Genomic DNA, 22846 nt, shown 5'->3' with positions numbered 1-22846 from the left:
CCCCTTCTGCTTACGTAACGTGCTTCCGATCTCGACTCGTCGGCCGTCGTGCGCACGCCCGATCGTGGCCGGCGTGCTCTCCGCCACCTCCTCGACTGCGCCGGCCTGCGACCAAGCCCGAGCATAGCGAATGCTGGAGTAAAATGAAGACATTTACAGCGATTTGCCCAGGTGAGTTCGTCATGCTGTGTCTCATTTCATACACTCATGCCCCGGTACACCAGAACGGGCCCGTGCACGCCGGCCCAAGACATTCTAGTCCTCCCGAGCTTGCTTACAGCTTCAGCTCCACAGTACATCGTTGTGCTAGGGCGTTCATCACGCGGTGATGAGTGCCCATCTCTCAGCGGCATCACACATGTTCGAAGACACTGGATGCTGGAAGTCGTCCGCGATAAGGCCCTTCACATGGTCTCCCACTTGGCTTCCTCTGCTCTTCTCCCGATGCCTGCTTAGCTGAATGCTCATCTGATAAGTAACTTGGGCGCGAAGTTGGCCGATGTCTGATAGTCGTGCGCTTGGGCCATTCAACGCGAGGAGAGAAAGTGCGATGAGGGTCTGGAAAGCCGGAGTCGGGAGGCAGTGAACGGGGTATGAAGGTCCGCCACGTCTTCACATCGAGAGCGACACGTTCTTACAGCCCGGTCCCGTCCAGGGTCCTCCCAGAACCCGCCACGTTCTCAGGAGCCGTAAGACACGCCATTAATTCATCATGATCTCATTGTCCACTCGGTGTTCGTCAGGGCGATACGCCCTACCTCGAGCACTTCTAAATCCCACCGGTGGTTCGCTAGATACGGGTAGGACCACTCATGATCTGCACCCATCATACACAGACTGTGAATCGCATTCTATCTCGCACCTATGAGCTTACAAAATAAGCGAATACCAGTAAGCTCTGGAACTTACGTGATGCTCAGGCCAAGTGGGCTGCTCACTGCGCTGACACGGTGTCACTTTCGGACAGTCACCGCCCTTCGGACACAAGTTACACCTCCCTGCGCAGCCCGTGCGCGGATCTTCGTCATGACCTCAAAGTAAGATGCTGGGTAAACCCGTTGTAATTCACTACGGGCCCGGCGGATGGGCAATCATCCCGTGTCATCCTGCACGGCAAATTGTATGATCAATGATATGCCATGGAGCTCAGTCCGCGGAGCTGGCAATGGCACTCCGTTCAAGCAGGGCACCACCCACAGCTGCTCTCTTCCATGTCTGCCATCTCGTAGCAAGTACTTGGCAAACAGATTAAGGCAGAAGTTCCGTATGTATCACATCAGCTTGCCACAAGTAGAAACATCAGAAGCATATAATATGGGAGATACACTAGACAGTCCACTTGCGGTCCAGAAACCATTTACACTCACGACGCCAACACAAGAAACCCCCTCCAGACATCCGGATAAGCCTATCAATATACGTAGGGAATGATGCGGTACGGCACGAGCTTGCAGTATTTGTGCCAGTCTTTTCCGTATCTGTTCAATCACCCGTTAGCATCACCGCGAAGCATTGGGGAACGGAAGACTCGCTTTTTCTCACAGTTCTCGTCATCCCGCATCTGCCTGTGGATGAGGAGCACGGCGAAGTAGGTCACGTAGAAGTACGTGATGGGCGTCTCGAAGCCGGTCGGGAGGGACCACGCGAACGCCATGATGAGGTCGCCCCTGCCGCGGTGTGAGCATCCGCGGACGTTTCAGGCTACACGGAGATGCTTACATGTAGTTCGGGTGCCGGGACATGCCCCACCACCCCTCGATGAGGAGCTTTGTGCCGCGCTCGGTCGTCATGTACTTCAGGTCTGTCCGGAACGCGGTCAGCCGCCACCTATTATTCACCGTCACAGCGAAACAGGGTACGCACTCTTCGGGTTCTTGCCATTACGGAAGTCGTTCTTCTGGCCGTTCGCAGCACGGAAGATAACGTAGCCAAGGACGTTGACCGCAACGATCGCAGCGGTCGCGGCGTAGCCGAGCTCCTTCTGCCTGAAGACGAGGAAACGCGGCTGCAGGGAGTAGACAAAGGGCACCCAGGTGAGGTCGCCGACGGCGAGCATGAAGCCAAAGCCGTCCGTGGTGATATCCATGGTCGTTAAGATCGCCGGCTACATGCACATGAGAACAGTGGTTGACGGACAGACGATGTGGCGAGCGTACCTCGTTGTACAACCCATCGAAGACGTAGAAAACCTGGAACGCGCTCGCGAGCCACATTGAGTCGGTGATGTGCTTGTACCCGCCACGGCGGACGGCCTGTTCACACATCATGCTGATGTCAATGAGGACCCAGAGTATGAGGCCCGGTCGGAGCTCATTGAATGACTTCAAGTCGAAGTAGCCAATCGAGGGGTTGAGCTCCCTGCCAATGAAGAACTAACGTGACGCGTTCATCAGTACGAGCGTGATTGACAGGAGACTCCACGAACGTCGTAGATGGGGTTGCCACTGTTACCCCCGAGGGCGAGGAGGGCGCCTGGACGGAAGGAAGCAGCATAGCATCCGAGGCCTTGCACTACAGACATGAGGATAGAGGCTGTCACCAAGCCAACCCAGTTGTCGTAGATGAATGTGAACGACTCCGGGCCATAGCGCCCGATGTAGCCTCCCGTGAGGCCGAGCGCGAGCAGCATCGTCGTGAAAGCTGTGGCACTGTGAGCATGCAAGTCTCTTGCGACGAGAGTGGCACTCACCATTGATCTTGTACATTTTCTTCTTCCCCGTGCGCATCGTCACACCTTCTACCCAATCTCCGGGCAGCACGAACCATGCCGCCACACAGAACGCGTACCACCCAAGGTACATAAGGGCCGCCTCCGTGTCCCAAAGGCCCTTCCACCACTGCGGATCGCTGAGCGCAGCAACAATGGCGTCGGTAGTAATCGCCGGGGGCGGGCATCCCCCCGCCTGCTCCGAGCAGCCAAAGTAAAGCGCATAGGTCGTGATCGGGACGGTGAGGGTCACAAAGAGCGCGCCCGGGGGCCCGAAGAACTCATACTTTGTCGTGCGCGGGTTGAGCTCTGCGCCGCGTCGAGCGACGGACTTGGATTTGGAGGAGGACATGGCGGTCGTGGGTGAGGTTGCTAGAGAGGACACGCGCTGGACGCGTCGTGGCGAGAAGAAGGCCCTGAGAGAGCGTGTCTATGACGGTGGCGCCATTTCCTTTGTGGCCAACGGGCGCTACATCCCAAACGGTGGCTGATCCATCTCTTCCGAGTCGTTCGACCGTAAGTACCATTGGCATCTATCACTGAATTGCTGTGACATTTGTGACCGCATGATGAAGATCAGGCAAACCTGGCACACCGGACCATAATAGACCATGATACGCAGTCGTAGGGCGGTGGTAGTTGACGGCAGTGGGCTGTCGAACTCGCACACGCCGTCGCAACGGGCTCTTCAGCTGTCCAGTATTCTTTGTTCTCAGCCAAGAACACTCTGCCTGATGCTGATACTATCAGGTGTCGGCGACATGCAAGCACAGCTCGTGTGACGTCCGTGTGCCACTGCGCGGACTCTGCTGAGTGGCCAGTATAATGCATGGCGATCCGACACCACTTTCGCTTGCAGGGAGTAACAACGAAGTACTGCAAGTTTCGCAGTGGTGATGCATTTTCAGCTACCGCTTTCGAAGAGCTTGTCGGCATCATATGGAGAGGAGTCCTCTGGGACGCAGTTGTTGCATTTGTGCTCCGACCGTGCTATACTTTACTCACACACATGCCTCATCATTCGACGTCCGCATCGGTCCCCAGGACCTGACAACCATATTCCACATTTCCCTCCCTCGTGAAGGTGACGATATGGTCTGTCGCGCAAGGTAAGCGGCCACTGAGCATCGAATTGCCTCGCGCAGGAATGCAAACGTACCGCCCAAGCTGCGACTTGCAAAGCCTATCTCACAGTAAGCACTGACGAGAACAGCTTTCAGCTGACTAACACGGCAAGGCTACGCAGTCGCTCACTCACAAGTAGTACACCCATTTTCTGCGGAAGACCTCAATCTCATCCAGGCTCTCCGGTCCACCATAACCTAAGACGTCGGGGTACTGCTTCCGCAGAGCTGATGGGCGCGGAGCAAACGTTGAAGGCGTTATCGTATACAATGCAAAGCCTCCAAACTTACCAGGGATAATCTCCGTATCAAACCGATTCTCGAACCGGCGCCTCCACTCCCGAAGCGTACGAGCGTAGTGAGGCCCAATATTATCAACGGACTCCACGACAAGTCTTCCCTTGCTTCCACTGGACATCGTAGAGGTGAGCAACGTGAGTGTGGGCAAGAAACCTCCGGGGAAGACTAGAGCATCGTTAGTAAGTGTAGCCTGTACACAGGAATTCCTTGGTACTCACTCTGTCACAAGTAAGTGACTGTGCATCACTACTCTCAGCATCATGGGAGGACGCACCCATTTCCGTATGAAGTCCGTGTCGCGGACGTACGCGTCAAATCCTATCGAGTGTGATAAGTGCATATTCTGTGCATACGAGTCAATGTTAACCTACGCGCTTCGGGTAGAGTGATCCCTTGCACCACTCCGACGCCAGTGTCCTTCAATGCCCAATCGATCTGGGACCAGTACGTCTGCAAACCCGACGAAAGACGTCAGCACCAGGACGGTACACTACCCACCCAGGCAACTACGCCCGCGCATTCGTGCGACCCACTCGCGAGACACGCACCTCTAGGAACTCATAGCCGACAGCCTCAACCATCTCCACGCTGACCACCCGGTCAAACACGCCCTTCCACTCTGGCGGCATGCTCCTGTAGTCCATACAGTGCACGCGCACTCGGGCGGGCTCACAGAAACACCCTGTGGCATGGCGCCTGTCCTCTTCGTACAGGTCCAGGCCGTCAAGGTCGCTGAGATCCGGTACTCCGTCGTCGATGCACCTCTGACAGAGGCGCATGCCGAGGCCGATATCGGCTACGCGCTGCCGTGCAAGGTACGCCTGTTCCTCGGAGAGCGTGAGCGTGTCGACGATCACGCCGGGGAAGGCCTGCGCCATGCAGATAGCCATGGATCCCCAGCCAGTACCGATCTCGAGGACCTGCGCGGTCCTCTTCAGGCCGTTGGTCGACGAGCGAGACGAGGGAGCGTACCCTGTGGCCCGGCCTGATATCCGCACGCTTCACTATATGCAGCATCTTCCTGATCTGCGCGTCGCACAGCTCGGCGTCGTCGTCCTTGTCCCTGGCGCGCCTGGTGCCCACATCGGAGACCCTCGTGCTGGCTTGGGCGATCTTGATGTCGCTTGCTATACTATCGTCGCTGGCCGATAAAGTACCACTTGAGTCGTACGTGCTCGGGCCGCTCGAGGAAGAGTCGGTGTCGATTCTTGACTGCAATGGTTCGCGGAGATCGGCGTCCAGCTCAGGGAAGATGGCGCACGAGTAGGTCATATCTCCGGACAAGAATGCTGTCGTGTGTAGCGAATAGTAAGTCACGTACTGTGATGTGGAGAAGACACGGATTGCGGGGAAATTCAGCTGCTACCAGGCCCGCGGGGGCGCGACCGAGATTACAGCCCGAGGCTACGGGCGAAGACAAGTGCATATATGACATGGGGGGTCAATGTATGCGCATATATGCGCTCCTTCAAGATCACATCGCATATATTCTCGTGAACTTGTCAGAGTCAAAGCGAGACACCTAAGAGCGACCGCGTGGATAACACCAAGAGCACGCGTCTCCTTCGCACGAATGCAACCTCGCCCTGGACCCCAGAGACGAGGTCAACAACGAAGTACGTACCCATGAACATCTCGTTGCTGATGTCATAGTGCGCGCTGATGTTCTGGCGCGCATTCGCGAGGTTGTTGACCAGATGAGAGGCGAGAAAGCGCTCGACCACACGAGAGGCCTTGGCAAGCAGGGTGTCGATCTCGGAGAGGCAAGAGCGGTTGTCCAATAGTACCTGTGGAATGCAATTTCGGTCCTTCAGTTCGAGCATTGCAGTGTATCCCCGTTTGGTTGAGGATTCGGACGTACCTGGAATAGTGCAGTCAAGTCTGTGCAGTCGACCTCCCCATACATGAACGCCTCTGCGAAACCGAGGTCCCCTTGCGTGGCGAGGCGCAGCCAAAACACCGGATCCTTGACCGTGATGGTGGCAGTCTTGTGCCCAGTCGATCTCGACCGGCTATCTGCAGGAAACGCAAGGTGACAACCTTCCTTGAAGAATCGCGAGTGTGGTACGCCGGGGCAGACGATGAGGAGACGACCGTGTCGGATGTTCTTGAGGGTTCTGCGGTGCGCGCGATATGGAACGAGGTTTGTCACCCCACCGCAGCTGCGAGATCATTTTCATCGGAACGTACTCAACGACAAAGAATCTGCATGCCAAGCACGCAAGTTCTACGCCTTTCTTGAGCGTTGGATCTAATGCAGACCGTGCGGCACCTAGGATCGCAAGAGCAAGAGCACTCGTCGACGACTTCAAGAGAGCTGCGGCCATTGTAAACAAGGCTGGGTGGGATGAGGGAGTCAGGTAGAGACTGCCGCTCAGTCTAGTCGGACGCCTCACGAATAAAACGCGATGCACGGATCCGGAAGTGGGACTTCTTGTAGAGCGCTATTGATTGGTAGCGCAAGGCCGTGGAGCAAAGTCCGCCGTCTGAAACTCAAAACGCCCTCGCAGTCCAGCTTCTCACTTGGGAGCAGGGCTTCTTATTTACGAAGCCCGCCTGCGTAAGTCATTCCGCGGCGGAAGTTCAAGGAGATGCGTTGGCCCGTGTGGCAATAGAGACATATTGGGGACAGCATGCTACCTCGTAGGTGCAGCGCACGTGGACAGATCAGACAGGTTAAGGAGTGGTTGGACTCGGACGATTTGATGCTTGTTGAAGCGGAGGATGTCAGCACTAACGCGAACAACGTCGCGCTGGCGCTCAAGCGCGGCAGACTGCAGTTGGAAATTTCAAGTGGCAACGTGATCGCGTTGCCCCACGTGCCACGTCGGCGGGGTCGACGTACTTAGCTACTTACTTATCACTAGCTTTTCCGCTGCGAGCCTACTGTATCATGCAGCTTGCGCACATACCAGCAGTCATTATATGTTTGACGCAATTCTTACGGCGTCCACCGTGCGTCTGCCAGTGGTTCAGTACTGTCCTACATGATGGAAGCTTAGCGCGTCAAAGCACGTGAATTTGACGCGTCTGTGGCGCCAGAAAGTGGTACGGTGTCTGATTGAGCTCAACGAGTTAGAACCCCTGCAATTGTCACGCGGGCGAACACAAGCAACCCAAGGCCTTATTACAGTCCTCAGGCGACCTCTACATCGACCTGATCACATTGGATCTTGGACAGATCATGTCTGGCGCCGAGCTCACTCAGGCTGGTGAGACCTCAGCCGACACGACCCGGGGCCGCCGTGAAGGGCTCTCGACCTACCAGGATCAGCTATCGTCGCTTGCATCGGAGCTGCATGTGAACGGGGCGATGTTACGTCAATGCAAAGCAAGCTCTGAAACGAGGATGGCTGTTTGTGCTGCGAGAAAGTCGGAGAAGGGCCGCCAGGTCGAGGAGATGCGTGCGGGGTTGGAGGAGCTTATCTCGGGACGCGAGGACGACGGGGCTCGTAGCGCGGTGCGGCAATCCAGTACAGGTTCGCATAGCATACGCGAGGGCTCTCCGCAGGCCCAGGCAATCGCGCTGCAGTTGCATTGTACTGATCATGCGACGGATCAGGCCCGACCTGGACAGAGGTCTTGCACCAATTGCGCGAGAACCACGAGCACTTTGTCGATTCGGTCAGGGTGCTCGCAGAAGGTCGGTCCGTCGTGGATTGTGACCCTCGAACTATCTGAAACGGAGCATGCTTGCTGCCTTCTAGAATCTAGGCACTGGAGGGAGAGGGCCCATGCAGAACTATTGCATGCGCTCCGAGATAGGAGGTCCAAGTAGCGCAAGGTGCATTTTCGGACTAACAAGGCAGATGACGGCCCAGATGGTCCACCGCCACGGGCCTACTTTGCTGATCAGTGACGTATATTCGTGACAAGGATAGCTGTCCCAGCAAATGGCATCATTACTGTGCCCGCCCGGGTGCACGCGAGCACGGTGTGTGAGCTGGCCGGGACGGAGCTCGAGAGACAAAAGCGTCCTGGACACGTTACGGCAGAGGAAGAGGAGCGGGAGACGCTGCGGGCTGCTGCGAGCTGCTGCGAGAGAGGCAATCACCCGCGAAGTCATATGCGATCGATGGACGCCTCGGAAGCATCCGATGTGGGTCGCGTTTCTTATGCATACGATGCAGGAGATAGGCCGAGCAGACACCCATCCAGCGGCGTACCTCTCCATCGATGCGCCGCTTATCCATCGATCCTCGATAGCTCATCGACGCGCTCGGCTTGCTCGACCAGCAGGCACCGCGGCTCGCGACGCGCACGGCGGGCGGTACAGTGAATGCGATGATATAAAACAATGGGTAATCTCACATGCCTCGCGGTCCCAACAACATATGTACAGAGAAGGAGAGAAACGTCCAAGCGCGTCGACCGGGCTCGCGCCTCAGTTGATCTTCAGGAGCTCGACCTCGAACTTCAGCGTAGAATTCGGGGGGATCACGGGTGGGAAGCCGCGCGCGCCATATGCCTGTATCGCGATCAGCAGCCGAGCGGTGCGCGCGCACAGGACCACTCACGAAGTCGGGTGTTGCGGTCAAGACTGCCTTCTCGCCCAACGATAGTTGCGGGACACCTACGCACTGTCAGTACGCCATTCCCGCGAGACTGTGACTCGCAGCGTCGCACCTTCGTCCCAGCCCTTGATCACCTTGCCCACACCAATCTCGGTCTCGAACGGTTGTCCCCTATGCCACTGTCAACGAATGCGGCGTGCAGCGCAGCGCGCCGGGACATACCGATCCCGACTCGAGTCGAATTTACGGCCGTCCGACAAGGTGCCGACGTAGTGTATTGTTACCTTGTCTGGTGTTGCATGTGAGACGGAAACTCGACGGTACGCGCAGTCGACACTTACCGCCCTTCTTGGGGAAGTGGACGCCATCACCAGGCTTGATGACTTCGACAGTGACACCCTGCGCGGGCGTCGTGAGCCTCGACGAGGTGCGGGCCGGCGAGACTCACCATGATGTATTCCTGGTACGGCGACTCAAAAAGCTGATAGGCAAGGGCGGGGCGTACGAGCAAGACTAGACCCTGGGGCCACAGACTTATACTAGGACGGAGGCGGAGTACGGATCTTGATCCGATCTGAAGTCATCCGGCCAGTGCGATCCTGTCTCTCCATAAATTATGTCGAGTGGCCTGAGAGCGCTGTCTAGAACATGCTATCGATGTCGATTGAGGGCGATTAGTGTCGAGGGTATGCATTCGGCCCTATGCTATCTGGGAGCCGTCTCTGGCCCCGACCGCGATCGATGCCCCGTCTTCACTTCTCTCCTGAGCCAATCCGCACACAACAAGTTTTAGGACACCTTTCATGGTAGCTTCAAAGACCGAAGACACCGCGCGATCCAGAATGACATACGCAGAGTCGAGAACGCCCGGCACCCGCGAAGCGGCACCCGACCACCTCGGCAGCGGCGCACTGGCGTAAACATCCCCGTGGCTTTGTAAACCTACCACCGTATGGAAGACGGGTACAGCGTCCGAGCGCGGATTCCGGTAGCAGGCGCAGGTATGGGGCGCCCGCAGAACTCCAGACGAGATGTGGGGTAAGAGGCCATGACGAGACAGTCCATATCCAGACCGCAGATCGCTTCCGGAGCTCATATCTCGAGCCCCGCTGGCCTGGCTCGGTCGCGGCGTCTGCCTAGCTTGCGGCGATGTTGTTAGACCGGCGGGCACCCCCAGTGGAACGCCAGTGCTTTCTACGGGCATATTGCGAGTCTTTGCGTTGGATTTCCATGTGCACGGCAAGAAAAGAGGGTGCGAGTGCACATGAGACGTGCCCAAACCAGCCGCTACGGTAATCAGTGTTCCGGCAAACCTACCGTGCAGGCGCGAACCACGAGCTTGGAATCGTCGTCTTGCGGATGCCGGAGGCCTACGGGCAACCACTCGCTAGAACCTGGCAAGGGAACCTTGGTCCGAGTGAGCGGCTAGAAAGCCAGAAGGTCATTTACAGGTTAGAATGTCGAACCCCAATCACCGATCAACATCTCACAGAGATTGCAGTCAGATTACAGCCCGGACGTCGAAGTTTAATAGATGCAGTGATCCGAAATCGTCCTTTCTGTCAGCATAGGTATTGAGTGGGGTCAATAACAGCCGCGCGGAGAGAATTAAGCCAAGGTAGATTCATTCCCTACTATAGCCGCCGGCTGAGGGTGGATTGCAACATGGCAAACCGCACATCGATACTGTTGCATTGCCGTCGGTAAGCTTGTACACGCATAACAACATGAGGAATCTTGGACACACCGTGCTTTCTGATGATTCAGGAATTTCTGATTGTTCTTCCCAGTGTTCGACGTGTACATACTGGAGGTGCGTGCGCGCGTGGATTTCTGGACTTGAAACAGCAGTCGACGGTTTCACATGGTTTCACCTTCTGCGAGTCGAGCAGAGGGTCTTGAGTAAGGATGTGAGAGGAACTGGCCGTCAAGCTGCAAAGGAAGACTCCTGACTAAAGCGGCCCAGTTGAGTGGAGGAGAAAGTCGCAAGGAGACTGTGTTACCGAGGTTCGCCGGCGCCTATGAGCCACGTGCTCGCGCCACATCCTCTTAATTTGGCAACTCTTCTATTGGTCGTTCAACTGACCTCGAACACGGTTCAACCATTCAATCCGACTACATAGACAGAACCTCTTACCTTTGAGTCCTCCAATATATCGCCGCGATCCTCGTGTCGCTGTCTAGTAGCTGTCAAGACACAATATTCATTGAAAAATTTTATCACCGCAATTGTTTGATAACGATGATCCTCAAGACCCGGCGGCAGTGCTGATACGGCTGAACATGGCCAAGGTCCTATTGTTCCAGGTAGTATGCTACGCAGGGAATGGGTGAGCTTCTCTTTCACAAAGTGTCCGAAGCCAGGGCTATACAGTCCGTGCAGCTCTCAACGAGAAGGCTTGGGAAGACGCTATCCATGCGGGGTTTCTGTTGCATTTGAACAGGGTCTCGTAAGCGTGGCTTGCGAGTACGGCAGAACTTCACTGACTTACGGTTTGAACCACTCCGTTCTCAGTCATCCACCTCCCAAAGAGGAGACCTTTGTTCGACTGATTATCCTCGATAGGGTTCAGTAACTGTAAAAGCCAAAGGGCTGATCCGAGGACCCTTACTCACACGTAACGCCTCGCAGGTCTATCGAGCGCGTGTCCTTGCATTCCTGTCCAAGACCGGTTCCGCTTCGCGGAAGGGACCGCGCGGTATCAAGGAACAGAACTGCAATGTACGATTCAGTGTCTCCAAGGACCATCCAGCCATCTCACCATATGGGCCCGCCATAACCTTCCATTATCTTTGTTCCTGTTGTCTGCGGATCCTCCGTAAGCAGAGTTCGCGGCATCCGGTAAAGTGGTTCTTATCGGATGGATGGTAGCGTCTACAACCGAAGCTGACGTTTGTATCAGGTTCCGGTGTCGTTTATCATGGCAAAGGATGTCGTATAATGGCGCTTGCCATCGCTCGGAGTTGAAGCCGTAAAGCCAAGGAGCCCCCCTGCACGCACAATGCGGAATCGTCGTTCCGCCTGGCGGCATCACAGGAAAGCGACTTACGTACGATTGAGAGATGGAAGTCCCGCCAGAAAGTCCTCCATTCTCCCGGATACGGACGTCCCATTCAGCTTGGGCGGTGGCGAAGGGGCGCTGGGCTGCAAGGGTTGTTCCATGTCGGTGATATGTCGCTGACGGCTCGGCCTGAAGTCAGCGATTATTTATGTCGCATGCAGTGCGATGTAGGGATACCGGTCAGCGTGACCGGTCAGCCTGCCAGCGGGGCGGTCCGCAGCTGGTGACGCTGCGTATGTATCACATTGACAAGAGTGCGCAGGCGTCGTGGAAATCTGCTAAGCTGATCTTCGATTTAGGCGTGACATGCGACCACAATCATCTTGCTGTTCTTCAGCATCACCGGGTCGCGGGTGCTTCAATTCCAACCAAGACGTCTGGGTCCGGCCTGAGGTGTGCTGTCGATGTGAGTCGGGTGTAGATCAGTCGAGGTGAGATTCAAGAGCAGGTTGGAAGCGGTCTGAATGGGGAACGCATTGTCCATATCAGCAAGTAGAACTTGAACGCACGGTACAAAATCCCATCAGAAGTGATCTTAGTCCAGGGCAGGCAGCGAATTCTCGTGCGCCATCATCCCACGTTGGTGCCTGTTCTTGGACCGTCGCGCAAGGTCCCAACTTGAAGAGCGCTTCAGAATCAATATCGTTCCCCCTCTTCGTACCACCGCCGGATGCGTCGGTCCCGGTCTCACCTTCAAGTTACTCCTGAGCTCCTCATGAGCCACGCGTGAATTTCTAGATCCGGGCCCGGGACTGAGTCCGAGAAGAAGCTTGCCATAGTGACATAGCCTGGGACTTCTTCGGCTTGCCTGAGGCAAATTTGCGGTTCGAGCCTTAGACTGTTTGTGCATGAGAGTCACTGAGCAAGGTCTAATAAGCTCTTAGGAAGGCGTAGGAGGTCATCACATCTTACAGACCACTAGCTGATGTAGTACCGCTATCTCGTGGCTGGTGATGAATGTCTCGTCAACGTTTCCCGCGGTGCGCACTGGCAAGTAGCCATTGGATCATCGGAGGCGCAAAAGGGCAGGGCTGATGGAAGGAGGTTGTACAAGTGTCTTCACCGTAGAAGACCTCGGAAGGCGAGCGCTACGGTCACGCCGTATTCGTATCCTGCTGACCCTGAGTTTCGCGGTGCCAGGGCTACATAGTACTTGAATATCTCGACTGGACTTCAACGCCGAATATTCGATATCCAATATTGACCCGAATTGGACAGCAGTGTCCCTGTCGTTGTAAGTCATTGAAATTGTGGCAAAAGGACTCGAGTACTCCTCGCAGATCAGATATACCCCGGGGACATAAGCTCGTGATCTGCGGATCAGCTTAGGGCTGTTGCCAGCGGCGACGGTGTTACAATCTTACTGACATCAGAATGCCTAGTGAGAATGCGCCTCTATACTGACAAAGCGAAGCTTCCGGAACTTGCACTCTATGAAGCGCGTAAGATGCGCCTCGCTGGCCTGGTAGCTGTACAGGCGTATCCCGGGGATGAGACGAAAGCGATGGTCTCCAAAAGGCCAATCCACACACATTACGGCGTCACGGCGTCCCGTGACATACGCATCAGTCACACGCTCACTGCCGCGGCACAGTTACGACGGTCACGATGATCGGGCTACCCAGTTTCCTTCAGTACGGCTCAGCTAAAGATACTAAGAACCTCAACGTGGAGTGTCGAACAACATACATACGTATACTACGTACTGTGCATTCACCCGGGAAAGTCCCAATGGAGCAACATCCTTCCGTACGTTTCATGTCTGTATTTTACCTTATTGCTGAATCGTAGATCGCAGTATTCAGAGCTGTCCGCGCTCCTGCCCAAATACCCCAGGACAGCCGGAGCGTTGTTCCAAACGTACAATGATCTGAAGCTGGGTAAGTGCTAGATAAGACGCGGAAGTGGACCCCGACTGATCGGGCGTAGCACAGGAATGGAGCGAGCTCGAGGTCGTAGACCTCACCAGCTGTTCCAGAGGAGTATTGCGAGGCCGCCGACCTAAGACCGTGAGCTTCCAGTGTACACATTCACATAGAGCGATGCTAATGGCTTGCCGGTAGGAGGTCATGTTGTGTGTCATCCCTTGCTCGCTCGCAGAGTCCCTCTCAATAGCATGGTGAGGGGAAAAAATCAAATGACAAGCCCGCTTGCTTATTGCATGGAACCAGGTTACAAGACGCATTCCGTGAACTCTCGTCTCCAACACAAATATACCTGGCCATCAATACTGAAGACTCATCTATTGTGTACTACAAGATCAGCCCGGGGATCGTGAAACCACCTGTCTAATTTTGCATCATAAAAAGAGTGCCTCACGCTCATGTTGCGTCGAGCCGGTCTCTCTGTGCAGAAGGATCACCGTCGGTTATGACCATTCTTTCGACATATGTATAAGTAATACTACAACCCACGTCTAAGCAGGTCAACACTATTGTACACTATAACACGGGGCACAGAATGCGGCTGTCAATCTTCAAGCGATGCGGAGTATTGCTACAAATATGCAGTCGGGGAGACGGTGCAACAATGCGATGCAGGCACTTATTTCAATGCAATGGTCCATTGGGGGCTCCGGGGCGGGGGCGGGATGTCATACGGTGGACGCTCGCGGATCAATGCATGAGCACTCGTCCTCCACTTTGCTCCCGAGGTTGTTCCCTGAGCAGGAGGACACAGAACCCAGCGATGACGAAGACGATGACGCTCGCGTATACGGGTACCGACTGGTTGATCGCGAGTAGCAGTCCTCCAGCAATAGGTGCAATCATGCCGCCTCTGCTCAGAAGAGGGTGAGCATACGCGTACCAGGGAAGGAGGTCATGACTTACATTCGCGAAAGTGCGGAGGCAATGCCGCAAGCGGAGCCTCGGACTGGTTGCAACGTTAGGACGCGGAATTTTTGCTTGAATCAGTGCGATCTCACCTTTTGTGCCGAAGATTTCCGGGGTCCAGCCGTACAAGACAGCCCACATGGCCTGGGGGATCGAGCAGTCAGTTGTCTGTCTGCAGGCGCGAGTTCCTAATCAGAGATTACATACCGTCGCACTCAGACTGATCCCAACCGTACTCGCTCGCACGGCCCACGACTGCTCTACAATAGCGAACACCACACAGAAGAATGCAGTCACAAAAGTACTCCCCGCCAAGGACAATCTACGTCCCAGCGGGCCTTCGATCAGATATGCTCCTAGCTGGGGACAAAAATCAATGAACCAGATCACTGCGCATATAATAAGACAGACTTACCACAGCGCCCGGACACCCTCCAAGAGCGTATATGACCACGTCCCACAAGCTCGCATTCAAACTTTTCGGCGAGGCAGCACCCATATCCGCCTCTGGCGGGGCCCCACGTCCCTCCAGCAGCTTCGGCAAATACACATTGAACATCGTGTACGCTGAAATACCCGAGTTGATCATCAGCGTCCTTTCTTACGACGTGAAGCACATCCGGAAAGACTCACCCAACGACATCGCGAACCACGCCGCCCACACAAGCAGCGTGGTGTGCGCCCACTCCGGCGCGAGCACCATCGCGATCCTATCAAACCACGCCCAGAGCGGCTTCCGCAGCCACCGCGGGAACTTCCAGTATATCTTCGGCCGCGGCTCGTACACCGACGACGTCGCAGAGAACCGCCTGCTCCCCCGCCCACTCAGCCTCGGTCTCGGCCTCGGGCGTGCGTGCTCCGCCCCCAGCACGTCGTCAGCGAAGAGCCCCGAGACAGGGCGCGGCGCGGCGACGGACGGCTCGCGCGAGAGCGGGGGCTTGTCCTCCGCCTCCGCTTCGGGGCGGGGCTGTGGTAGGGCCTCGGGGCGGCCGCGGAGGGACCCCGCGGGCGTCGAGGTCTGGGAGATTTGTGAGACTTGCGGGGTGTGGTAGTAGTGCCCCTCGAGCGCGACGTTCGACTCGCCCGTCGCGTCGTAGCTTTTGGACTCGCTCTCGGGCGAGGCGCGCAGGAGGTTGCGGCTGTCCGCCGACGCCACCGACGGACGCTCCTGGCTCGCACTGTATGGGTCTTGCGTTTCTCCCTCTTGCGCGTCTGCGTCGAAGACTAGCGTAGATGGGTCATGCGGGGCATCTGCTGGGGGTTCTTGTTGAGGATATTTAGTGGAAGTGTCATGAGGGTTAATGCTAGCGGGTTCGTCGGAGATGACGGGGGCGTAGACGCTGTCGCGCACGTCCTCGAGGTCGAGATTCAGCTCGTCCCCGTTGAACCGCGAGATCATCTGGAGGGACTCGAGCGCCTCTTGTGGGCGGCCTGCGTGGACGAGGTAGCGCGGCGACTCGTGTAAGCGGAAGAACACGATCCGCGCGACGAACATTGCCATCGTCTGCGTGCACAATTCAGCAAGGTCACATTCAGCAGGAAACGTAAGTGCTTACGATGGCGCCAAGGGTAGCGAATAGATACTTCCATCCTTGATTTTGGGCGTCCACGTCGCAGGCTGCGGGTGCAGGTAGACACGAGTGGCTAGGTATGACTATGAGGCCGACAAACGCGGCAAGCACGGAGCCAAAGGAAAAGAAGACGGAGAGCGCGGTGACGAGATACTTTTTCCCGTTCGGCATGTGTTCTAGGAGTAGAGTTCCGTCCGTAGGCATGGAACCCTGACATTCAGAGTGGTGTTAGAGCGAATCTCGAGGATCCAACACAAGACGTACTCCGACAGCACTCCCTAGGAAGAATAAGGCAAGACATAGCCAGATGAACGTCGGCGCGAAGGACGCAAAGACTCCGAAGAAGGCAGTGAGGAACAACGTAGCGTTGAAGGCCGTAGTGCGGCCCATAAGGTCAGAGCCTACGGTGGTAATCGCTTAGTCGCTGTATGTTCCGAGGGATCGATACGCAGACTCACACGTTCCCCACCCAACTGCGCCGAACATCATCCCCGCGAACATTGACGAGGATAACGTGCCGATGACACTGTCTCGTACTGGGAATGTTGCATCAGTATCATGCGGTTGTGCGCAGAAAACGGATCTAAGAGCACTCGGCACACGAGAAAGACATGCTGCCTTCTTACACGCAAAGATACTCGGAGTGTCCAATTCAAGACGGATCGAGTGTCTCAACAATGGGAAGATCAGCAACCGTCTTGGTGTTTCACGAGGTAGAATAGCCGCATATATCGCCAGCCTGAGTTCGGGCTCAATGTCCTAGGCTGCAGTAGCCCGACCCGGTGGCCAATCGATACGCGCCGTCTTCGCTGCACACAACCAAGTCTGTCCCAAACTCACCTTCAAAATGCCGCTGGATGCGCGGTAAGGCTATTGCCACCGCTTGGATCCACATCTATTACATCCGTTCAGCGCGCCTCAGCACATTCGTACAGTACTCACGTTATCCGCCATCCATCCTGCGCACGGGGGAGGAAAGGCAGGCAGCCCGGCGGTCAGCAGGAGCCCGGATCCTGGCGTTTCGACTCGAGCGACTCACCGAACCCACAGAGCGACAACAGCGTCCACTGGTACCATCCTGCACGGCGCCGCCCAATCACGTTCGCGGTATATGAGATCGGCAGCAGAGCGACGGGACGGCCACACGTTAATAGGCTACAGACTGTGCGCGACGCGTCAAGACGCACCCATCCCAATGCGATCGATCGTCCTGTCCAGCGGGGTGCGCTCGTCGAACGCGCCCTCGTCGACGCCCTCATCCTCGCGGCCCTCCTCCAGCCCGGCGTCGTCCTCGCTCATGGCCGAGTAGTAGCTAAGGCGGTTGAAGGACGCCATCACGGGCCATGCGCTCCTTCCTTATATCGCGCGGTCTTGGTAAGGTGCGACAAGTATGGGTGCGAGCAGGATGGCGATCGATGGTGCGACGTGCTCGGTCTCCGAGGACCTCTGATCAGTTTCCTCTGCTGGCGACGGGCTCAGAGAAGGAAGGGGCGTGTCCGTGCTGAGGTCGCGATTGAGGGGGCCGTGGGTGGATGACTCAGACGGTGTGCTGGTGCGGGCGCTGGCGGTGACACAGGGTGCCGGATATGGTTCGGTAAATGCGAGCTTTACGAGAGAAGGCGGCGCCGCGCTCCCGAGAGTGCCCTATCGCGCTTCCAGCCCTCGGAAAGTTGGTGCCAAATGCGAGACGGCGATATGAGCGTGGCTAGCAGATAGCGAGCGGCGTGGTAGAGCGCAGAGAACCGTCGACGGCGACTGGGAGCTGCACGGCGGCGACCGACGCATTCCTCCACTGACTTGATCGAAGGCGGGCACTGCGGCGCCACCGCCCGGCCATCAAGGTGGCGCAAGTGTGGGGGAGTGATCCGTACCGGCCGGGGTCGCCGCCGGGTGCGAAGTGCCGGTTCTTGACCAGAGCCCTCTGCGTTCGTCAGTGTGCGCGATCCTGGTAAGTTGTAACACGAATGCTTCATAAATGCTTGTACTATCGTGTCGCCTACCTCTTCTGCTCAATCTACCTTGAACACGGCATTCACAGGAGACCCCGACATCTCTCGCGAGATAGACGAGGGCCGTTCAGGTTGGCAGTCGGTCAGTCGCGTCGGCAACAGTACAGCTGGGGACATAGGATGATGATCGCAGCGAGTTGAACAGGTGAGAGTGTCTCAAAGCCTGAAAGCTGAGCCTCTGCCTAATATGCTTCCTCGACGCCCATGTATCTATCAAGCACGCCTGCCTCGAGCGTTCCATGACGGCGATAATGCCTCTGCACCGCTGGGATGCGGCCGCCGGGATACTCCCCGTACACGGCGCTCGACGGCTGGCAGCCCTCGCCATCCATGGCCATATCTTGTCAGACTGGCGTGCTCGGAGGCCGGGACTCGTGGAACAGTGGCAGGCCCTAGGTGACCTCTGTTCAGAGACAAGTGGACTGGTCAAGCTCAACGCCGACAATCTGGATTGAGATGGCGGCCAGTATGCTATAGGAAGCTGGCTTTGTACACAGTCAGATGGATGTCTAGGCTATGGACGCATCGCAGATGCCAGTGGTATGGACACTGACGAGCAGCATCCGCGGATGCCTCATGCAGCTGCCGGATATGAACACGCCAACTGTTATCGCACACACCGTGTGAGCTCACCAGCTCTTTCCGACTAGCACACCTGCGTCCGTCGAACTCTGTATGGCCGTCCTATCATAATCATGATACTTACCAGGGGCGGTGGTCTGGACGTGATACATCGTTTGGACGGGAGCCGTTCAGATGAACTCATCAGGTAAGTGGTGTTGTGATGATCCATGGGCGACCGTTCACCAACCCCGTCAGATATTGGCCCACACAACGATGTGCCGCAGCGCTCGAGGCACTCATCAGGGGCTTGGGCACACGTCCGAGCCTCCTTATCGCCGCGGGACATGCATTCATGAAGAGGCCTGAGCTGCGCGCGTACAATCGTGTCGGCTGCCGTTGCGGCATCCAGCCCAGGCTGTGGTGGGTAAGTTATCATGGGCGATGACAAGGCGATGACGTTTCGAATGCGCGCACATCGTCGTAATAATGGTACCGGAAGTGCTGTGTCGAGGCCCGTCTGTTGCAGAACACTGCATTTCCGGGGGTCCGGTATGGCTAAGTAGGTGAGCCTCGCTCGGTGCGAATTACACGAGGAGTAATTGTGAGTGTCCATACCCGCTCAAAGGCAATGAACCTCGTCGTTCTCTTACGTGGGTTGTGTATGAGGGTCGGATACATTCACGGCATGCTCAGCGCTGAGCGTTGATCCATTGTGCGGCGCTGATCGACTGCAGGTGAGTTGCACAACGACGCTCGGGTTTTCGCAGCTGTGAGCACGACTCATAATGTATAATGGTTGACACAGTGAGTACACTATGAAGGACGTGGACTAAGTTCGGGTACTTATCGCCAGGCGCACGTAGTGTGAGCAGTCCCTTCAAATTTCTCCGTAGGCTGTCCAGCCAACGCCGTCGCCCAGCGCTGCGCGCGTTGTCACTGCACAGTCGTCCCATACTTCCGGTTCCGCACTTCGTCTCCCTCGCGCGTACAGGACGCCGTGCACGCCCCTCCTACCCGTCAGCTGATAGCCTTTTAGACCCTGGCCTTCTCAATCCCTCCTGTCCATTACCGTTCCTATGCCTACCTGTGGAACGCACGCCCACTGCGTGCACCACGGCAGTATAACGGCAGCACACGAAATGAACGTGCGCAAAATAGTGACTTTTTTCATCAAACGAGCGCGTCATAGAGCCGCGTGTAACCTTGCTGTTCGCGCGCGCGTGAGAGCCTGGCCATCGGGGCGGGGAAGACGACGTCAGGGGGCCCCCGTTGCCAAGGGAAGCGACCAACTATCGCAGCAGCCTGAGAGCGCGCGGCAGGGCTTTGGCAGGGCTCTCTGAGTCTCTCCACCGCACTCCAGTGTCTATGAAGAACGGGGAGGCGTAGTGGCGTTCAGGAGGCGGGCAGGCACCGGCGGCGAATGGGGGCGTGCAGGGGAGCATCACGGGTGGGGGAGCGGTGCGTCTATTTTTGTGGGAAGCGAGTCTGTGGCTGCTGCGGGGGTGGATCGAGATGGGTGATGACGTAACCGTCAACAGCCGTCCCGCGCGATGGGGCGACCGTGCCCTCGGACGCGGCCCTATAAACCTCCCCCCGCGCGCTTCGCCACTCAGCCCACCCACGCACCCCCATCACCTCATCTCGCGCCGTCCTCACGCATTCCCCCGTCACTGCCATGGAAGCCCCGAAGCCCGCGATGACCACCAGCACCCAGCCCCAGGCGGTCCAGATGAGTGAGTGCTCGCTTCCGAGCGTGGTGTTGGTCGTTGGCGGAGCGGACGTAAGAACGTCCGCCCGAATTCCGTTGATCGTTGGCAGCGGCGGCCCCGCGGCCTTGGCCTTGGCACGCCCTGCCAATGTGCTCGTCCGCAAACCCGACTTGGACATGCTTTTCTTGGCGCGCGTCGATCGACGCCGGCGACGACCAGCTTTTCTACGACGCTCGTCCCCAAAAAATGAGCCACAGAGACTGACTATGCTTTGCGACACCTAGGTGCGATGAGCCCCCCGCAGCGCGCGAACCAGTCGCAGGAGTGCCAGAACCAGAAGGCGAGCCGCCTCCGCGGTGGAGGCGCGGGCAAGGACTGCTTCATCGGCGCCTTCTCGTGCTTCATCTGCTTTGAGGGGTGCAAGGACTGCTGCGAGTGCTGCGCAGACATCATCTGTGCGTCCCCTCTCCTCTCCTTCCCCTATCCGCGCATGTTCACTGACGACCGTCCGTGCAGGCTGCCCGTGCGAGATGTGCTGCTAAACGTGTATCCTCCGCCGGAGTCGCTGTTGCCGCCGTGAAAAGACGAATGTCTGGCTCCACATACCATGTATATTAGAACGTTGCTTTGTTCTGCATTCTCAGTGCTGTATGGACGCCTCGATGCCTTGCCCGCCGTAGATATGTTGTATGCGGTGGACGCTTCATTGTTGCTTGTACAGAAACGTTATGGATATTCACTCCAAACTGCCAAGCGTGTCTGCGTTCGACGCACGTCATCCAAGCAACGTACGCCGGCGATCTCAAGAAGCTTGTCAGGCACTGGGGAAATGCTTCCGCGGTGGGTGCCAACGTTGAAGGTACCAAGTTGCAGTTACCCAGATGCCTTCTCGGTCCTGGGCCGTCCGAACGCATGGCAGCGAACGACCGGCCTCGAAAGACCAGATAACCTTGAGAGTAACCACACAACATTCACGCGCGAAGCAGGCTTCCACTTCTGGAGCACATCACAGAGAAGACCCTCGATAGCGGCAGGTCGATCACGATTAGAGTACGTAGCATATGTAACGAACAGCGCGAGGGTGCGGCGAAACGAGGGCAAGTGTCCAGAGGGTGATTCACGGGTGGGTCAGGCGCTCTGATGTGCAGTATGGGTCCAGGTGCGATGTGTGCTAGCGATGGGGATAGGTCCGTCCGTAGGAGTGTATCATCAGTCCGCTGCGTGTGGGATAGAGTGGGTGGCAGTAGGTACGCGAACTCGCGGGGCGAGGAGAGTAAGAGATTTTCACTGCGTGGAGTTGGTCCCCGTGATCGTGAAGGTGGGCGAGGCGTTGCCCGAGTTGCCGAACACTGTGGGGGGGAGTGAGTGAACGCGATTGCGGGTGAGAGGAGAGGAGGGACGCACAGACGACGATGTAGTCGTTCCTCGTCGGCACGTTCGGTACCGTGATGTCCACCTGGCCGTCCGAGATCTGGAACCCAGTCACAAGCGGGGTCTCTGCAGCAAGTCAGCACACCACCCAGCTCAGGACAAGGGACGGGACGCACGGGTGTCGAGGTTCTCGCTGTCGTTCTCGTAGTAGCCGAGGAGCACGACGCCGGTGTGGTTCGCGGCGGTCTGGGGGACCTGGCTCGGGTCCCACTTGATCGTCTGCGTGCTGCCGACCTGCCAGGTCGTGAAGATGTTCGGCGCGGAGATGTCCGCGGACCAGAGGATGACGTCGTCCGCGATGGGGATGAACGACGCGGGCGCGGCGAGCGCGAGCGCGGCGGAGGCGGCGAATGCGAGAGCTTTCCGAACATCATGGCTGGCTGCGTGGGTAGGAGGGAGGGGCGGTCTTTGCACGGGGTATGGGGTGTCGAAGGAAGGACTGAACGAGGGGACGTGCAAGGAGCGCGAAAGGAGCGAGAGGCGAGAGGAACCGTTCAACGTTCAGCGGGGCAGCCGGACGAGATGGGGTGGACGGGGCGCGCGAGGAGGGTTAAGTAGCGGTGGCAGGTGTCGCCGCCCCCGTCGTCAGGCGATCTACGCGAAGCCAGGCGGGTGGCCGATCGCGCTTGGGACGTGCTGAACGGTGGGGCCGCTGCGCTTCTCTGACTGTCATGAAACGTGCACGCCTGACAGCCCCGCCGCCTTCCTGCGCGTCGCAGCGCGCCCATACTTATGTGCCTGTGTAAACAGTCTGTTGGTGAAGTCGGACGGTGTCAGCACATCCCAGCATACGCGCACACATGCAGACAGAACTCAACCATACCGGTGTGCCAGCTACGACAGTCTCACGCGTTGTGGGCGGCGCACATGGCGCATCCTGCCCAGCCAAGCAGCCCTGCGTGGAAGATCGGAAGCGTCCCGAGACACGTCGGCTGTGCGCTCGCCAACGTTTGAACGGAGACGCGAACGGAGCACGCGCAGCCGCCGGCAACGGTCGTTCGTAGTAGCCTTTTTGGGCATG

The 22846-nt window shown here is 57.2% G+C and overlaps 9 protein-coding genes across 9 annotated transcripts; 4 read left to right on the top strand and 5 right to left on the bottom strand.

The window, feature by feature from the left end:
- Window positions 1-1179: 1179 nt before the first annotated feature.
- Window positions 1180-3120, bottom strand: B0H18DRAFT_972941 (ERG4/ERG24 ergosterol biosynthesis protein). The gene is made up of 7 exons (XM_048043894.1): window positions 2690-3120; window positions 2426-2640; window positions 2157-2372; window positions 1864-2104; window positions 1720-1801; window positions 1533-1667; window positions 1180-1478 (listed from the first exon to the last, which is right to left on the bottom strand). The coding sequence occupies exons 1-7, from the start codon at window positions 3057-3059 to the stop codon at window positions 1412-1414; spliced, it is 1326 nt and encodes a 441-aa protein (XP_047899595.1). The 5' UTR covers window positions 3060-3120; the 3' UTR covers window positions 1180-1411.
- A 158-nt stretch (window positions 3121-3278) lies between these two features.
- B0H18DRAFT_1164048 (Mycolic acid cyclopropane synthetase-domain-containing protein) lies at window positions 3279-6503 on the bottom strand. Its single transcript, XM_048035827.1, has 11 exons — window positions 5993-6503; window positions 5756-5918; window positions 5104-5420; window positions 4901-5051; window positions 4680-4789; window positions 4503-4581; window positions 4402-4449; window positions 4123-4296; window positions 3966-4059; window positions 3867-3907; window positions 3279-3804 (listed from the first exon to the last, which is right to left on the bottom strand). Exons 1-11 carry the CDS (start codon window positions 6035-6037, stop codon window positions 3725-3727), a joined length of 1302 nt encoding a protein of 433 aa, XP_047899594.1. The 5' UTR covers window positions 6038-6503; the 3' UTR covers window positions 3279-3724.
- Window positions 6504-7184: 681 nt separating this feature from the next.
- On the top strand, window positions 7185-8081 carry B0H18DRAFT_972931 (uncharacterized protein). The gene is made up of 3 exons (XM_048043893.1): window positions 7185-7610; window positions 7694-7774; window positions 7839-8081. Exons 1-3 carry the CDS (start codon window positions 7316-7318, stop codon window positions 7907-7909), a joined length of 447 nt encoding a protein of 148 aa, XP_047899593.1. The 5' UTR covers window positions 7185-7315; the 3' UTR covers window positions 7910-8081.
- A 434-nt stretch (window positions 8082-8515) lies between these two features.
- On the bottom strand, window positions 8516-9047 carry B0H18DRAFT_868463 (uncharacterized protein; the record flags this gene model as incomplete). Its single annotated transcript, XM_048039944.1, has 5 exons — window positions 8516-8599; window positions 8649-8704; window positions 8758-8816; window positions 8868-8934; window positions 8987-9047. Coding segments are annotated over 5 exons (327 nt in total), but the record flags the coding sequence as incomplete, so codon positions are not given.
- Window positions 9048-13438: 4391 nt separating this feature from the next.
- Window positions 13439-13999, top strand: B0H18DRAFT_1081904 (tRNA intron endonuclease; the record flags this gene model as incomplete). The annotated part of the gene is made up of 5 exons (XM_048031457.1): window positions 13439-13456; window positions 13506-13587; window positions 13637-13716; window positions 13771-13826; window positions 13879-13999. The coding sequence occupies 5 exons, from the start codon at window positions 13439-13441 to the stop codon at window positions 13997-13999; spliced, it is 357 nt and encodes a 118-aa protein (XP_047899591.1).
- Window positions 14000-14322: 323 nt separating this feature from the next.
- B0H18DRAFT_868513 (MFS general substrate transporter) lies at window positions 14323-17447 on the bottom strand (the record flags this gene model as incomplete). Its single annotated transcript, XM_048039951.1, has 14 exons — window positions 14323-14485; window positions 14539-14581; window positions 14634-14685; window positions 14749-14901; window positions 14957-15108; window positions 15175-15646; window positions 15767-16045; window positions 16098-16322; window positions 16377-16513; window positions 16571-16648; window positions 16953-17007; window positions 17055-17071; window positions 17152-17190; window positions 17300-17447. The coding sequence occupies 14 exons, from the start codon at window positions 17445-17447 to the stop codon at window positions 14323-14325; spliced, it is 2013 nt and encodes a 670-aa protein (XP_047899590.1).
- Window positions 17448-20360: 2913 nt separating this feature from the next.
- B0H18DRAFT_1113652 (uncharacterized protein) lies at window positions 20361-20936 on the top strand (the record flags this gene model as incomplete). Its single annotated transcript, XM_048032983.1, has 3 exons — window positions 20361-20418; window positions 20679-20849; window positions 20911-20936. The coding sequence occupies 3 exons, from the start codon at window positions 20361-20363 to the stop codon at window positions 20934-20936; spliced, it is 255 nt and encodes an 84-aa protein (XP_047899589.1).
- On the top strand, window positions 20757-21743 carry B0H18DRAFT_316820 (uncharacterized protein). Its single transcript, XM_048037540.1, has 2 exons — window positions 20757-20849; window positions 20911-21743. The coding sequence occupies exon 2, from the start codon at window positions 21002-21004 to the stop codon at window positions 21533-21535; it is 534 nt and encodes a 177-aa protein (XP_047899588.1). The 5' UTR covers window positions 20757-20849; window positions 20911-21001; the 3' UTR covers window positions 21536-21743.
- Window positions 21679-22694, bottom strand: B0H18DRAFT_1081901 (uncharacterized protein; the record flags this gene model as incomplete). Its single annotated transcript, XM_048031456.1, has 4 exons — window positions 21679-21743; window positions 21799-21891; window positions 21942-22201; window positions 22675-22694. The coding sequence occupies 4 exons, from the start codon at window positions 22692-22694 to the stop codon at window positions 21679-21681; spliced, it is 438 nt and encodes a 145-aa protein (XP_047899587.1).
- Window positions 22695-22846: the final 152 nt, after the last annotated feature.

The sequence above is a fragment of the Fomitopsis serialis genome (assembly GCF_022376445.1).
Source record: "Fomitopsis serialis strain Sig1Antser10 chromosome Unknown B0H18scaffold_3, whole genome shotgun sequence".
NCBI classification, from domain to species: domain Eukaryota; kingdom Fungi; phylum Basidiomycota; class Agaricomycetes; order Polyporales; family Fomitopsidaceae; genus Fomitopsis; species Fomitopsis serialis.
The sequence above is the reverse complement of the archived record's forward strand: the minus strand, read 5'-3'. Positions and strand labels throughout refer to the sequence as shown.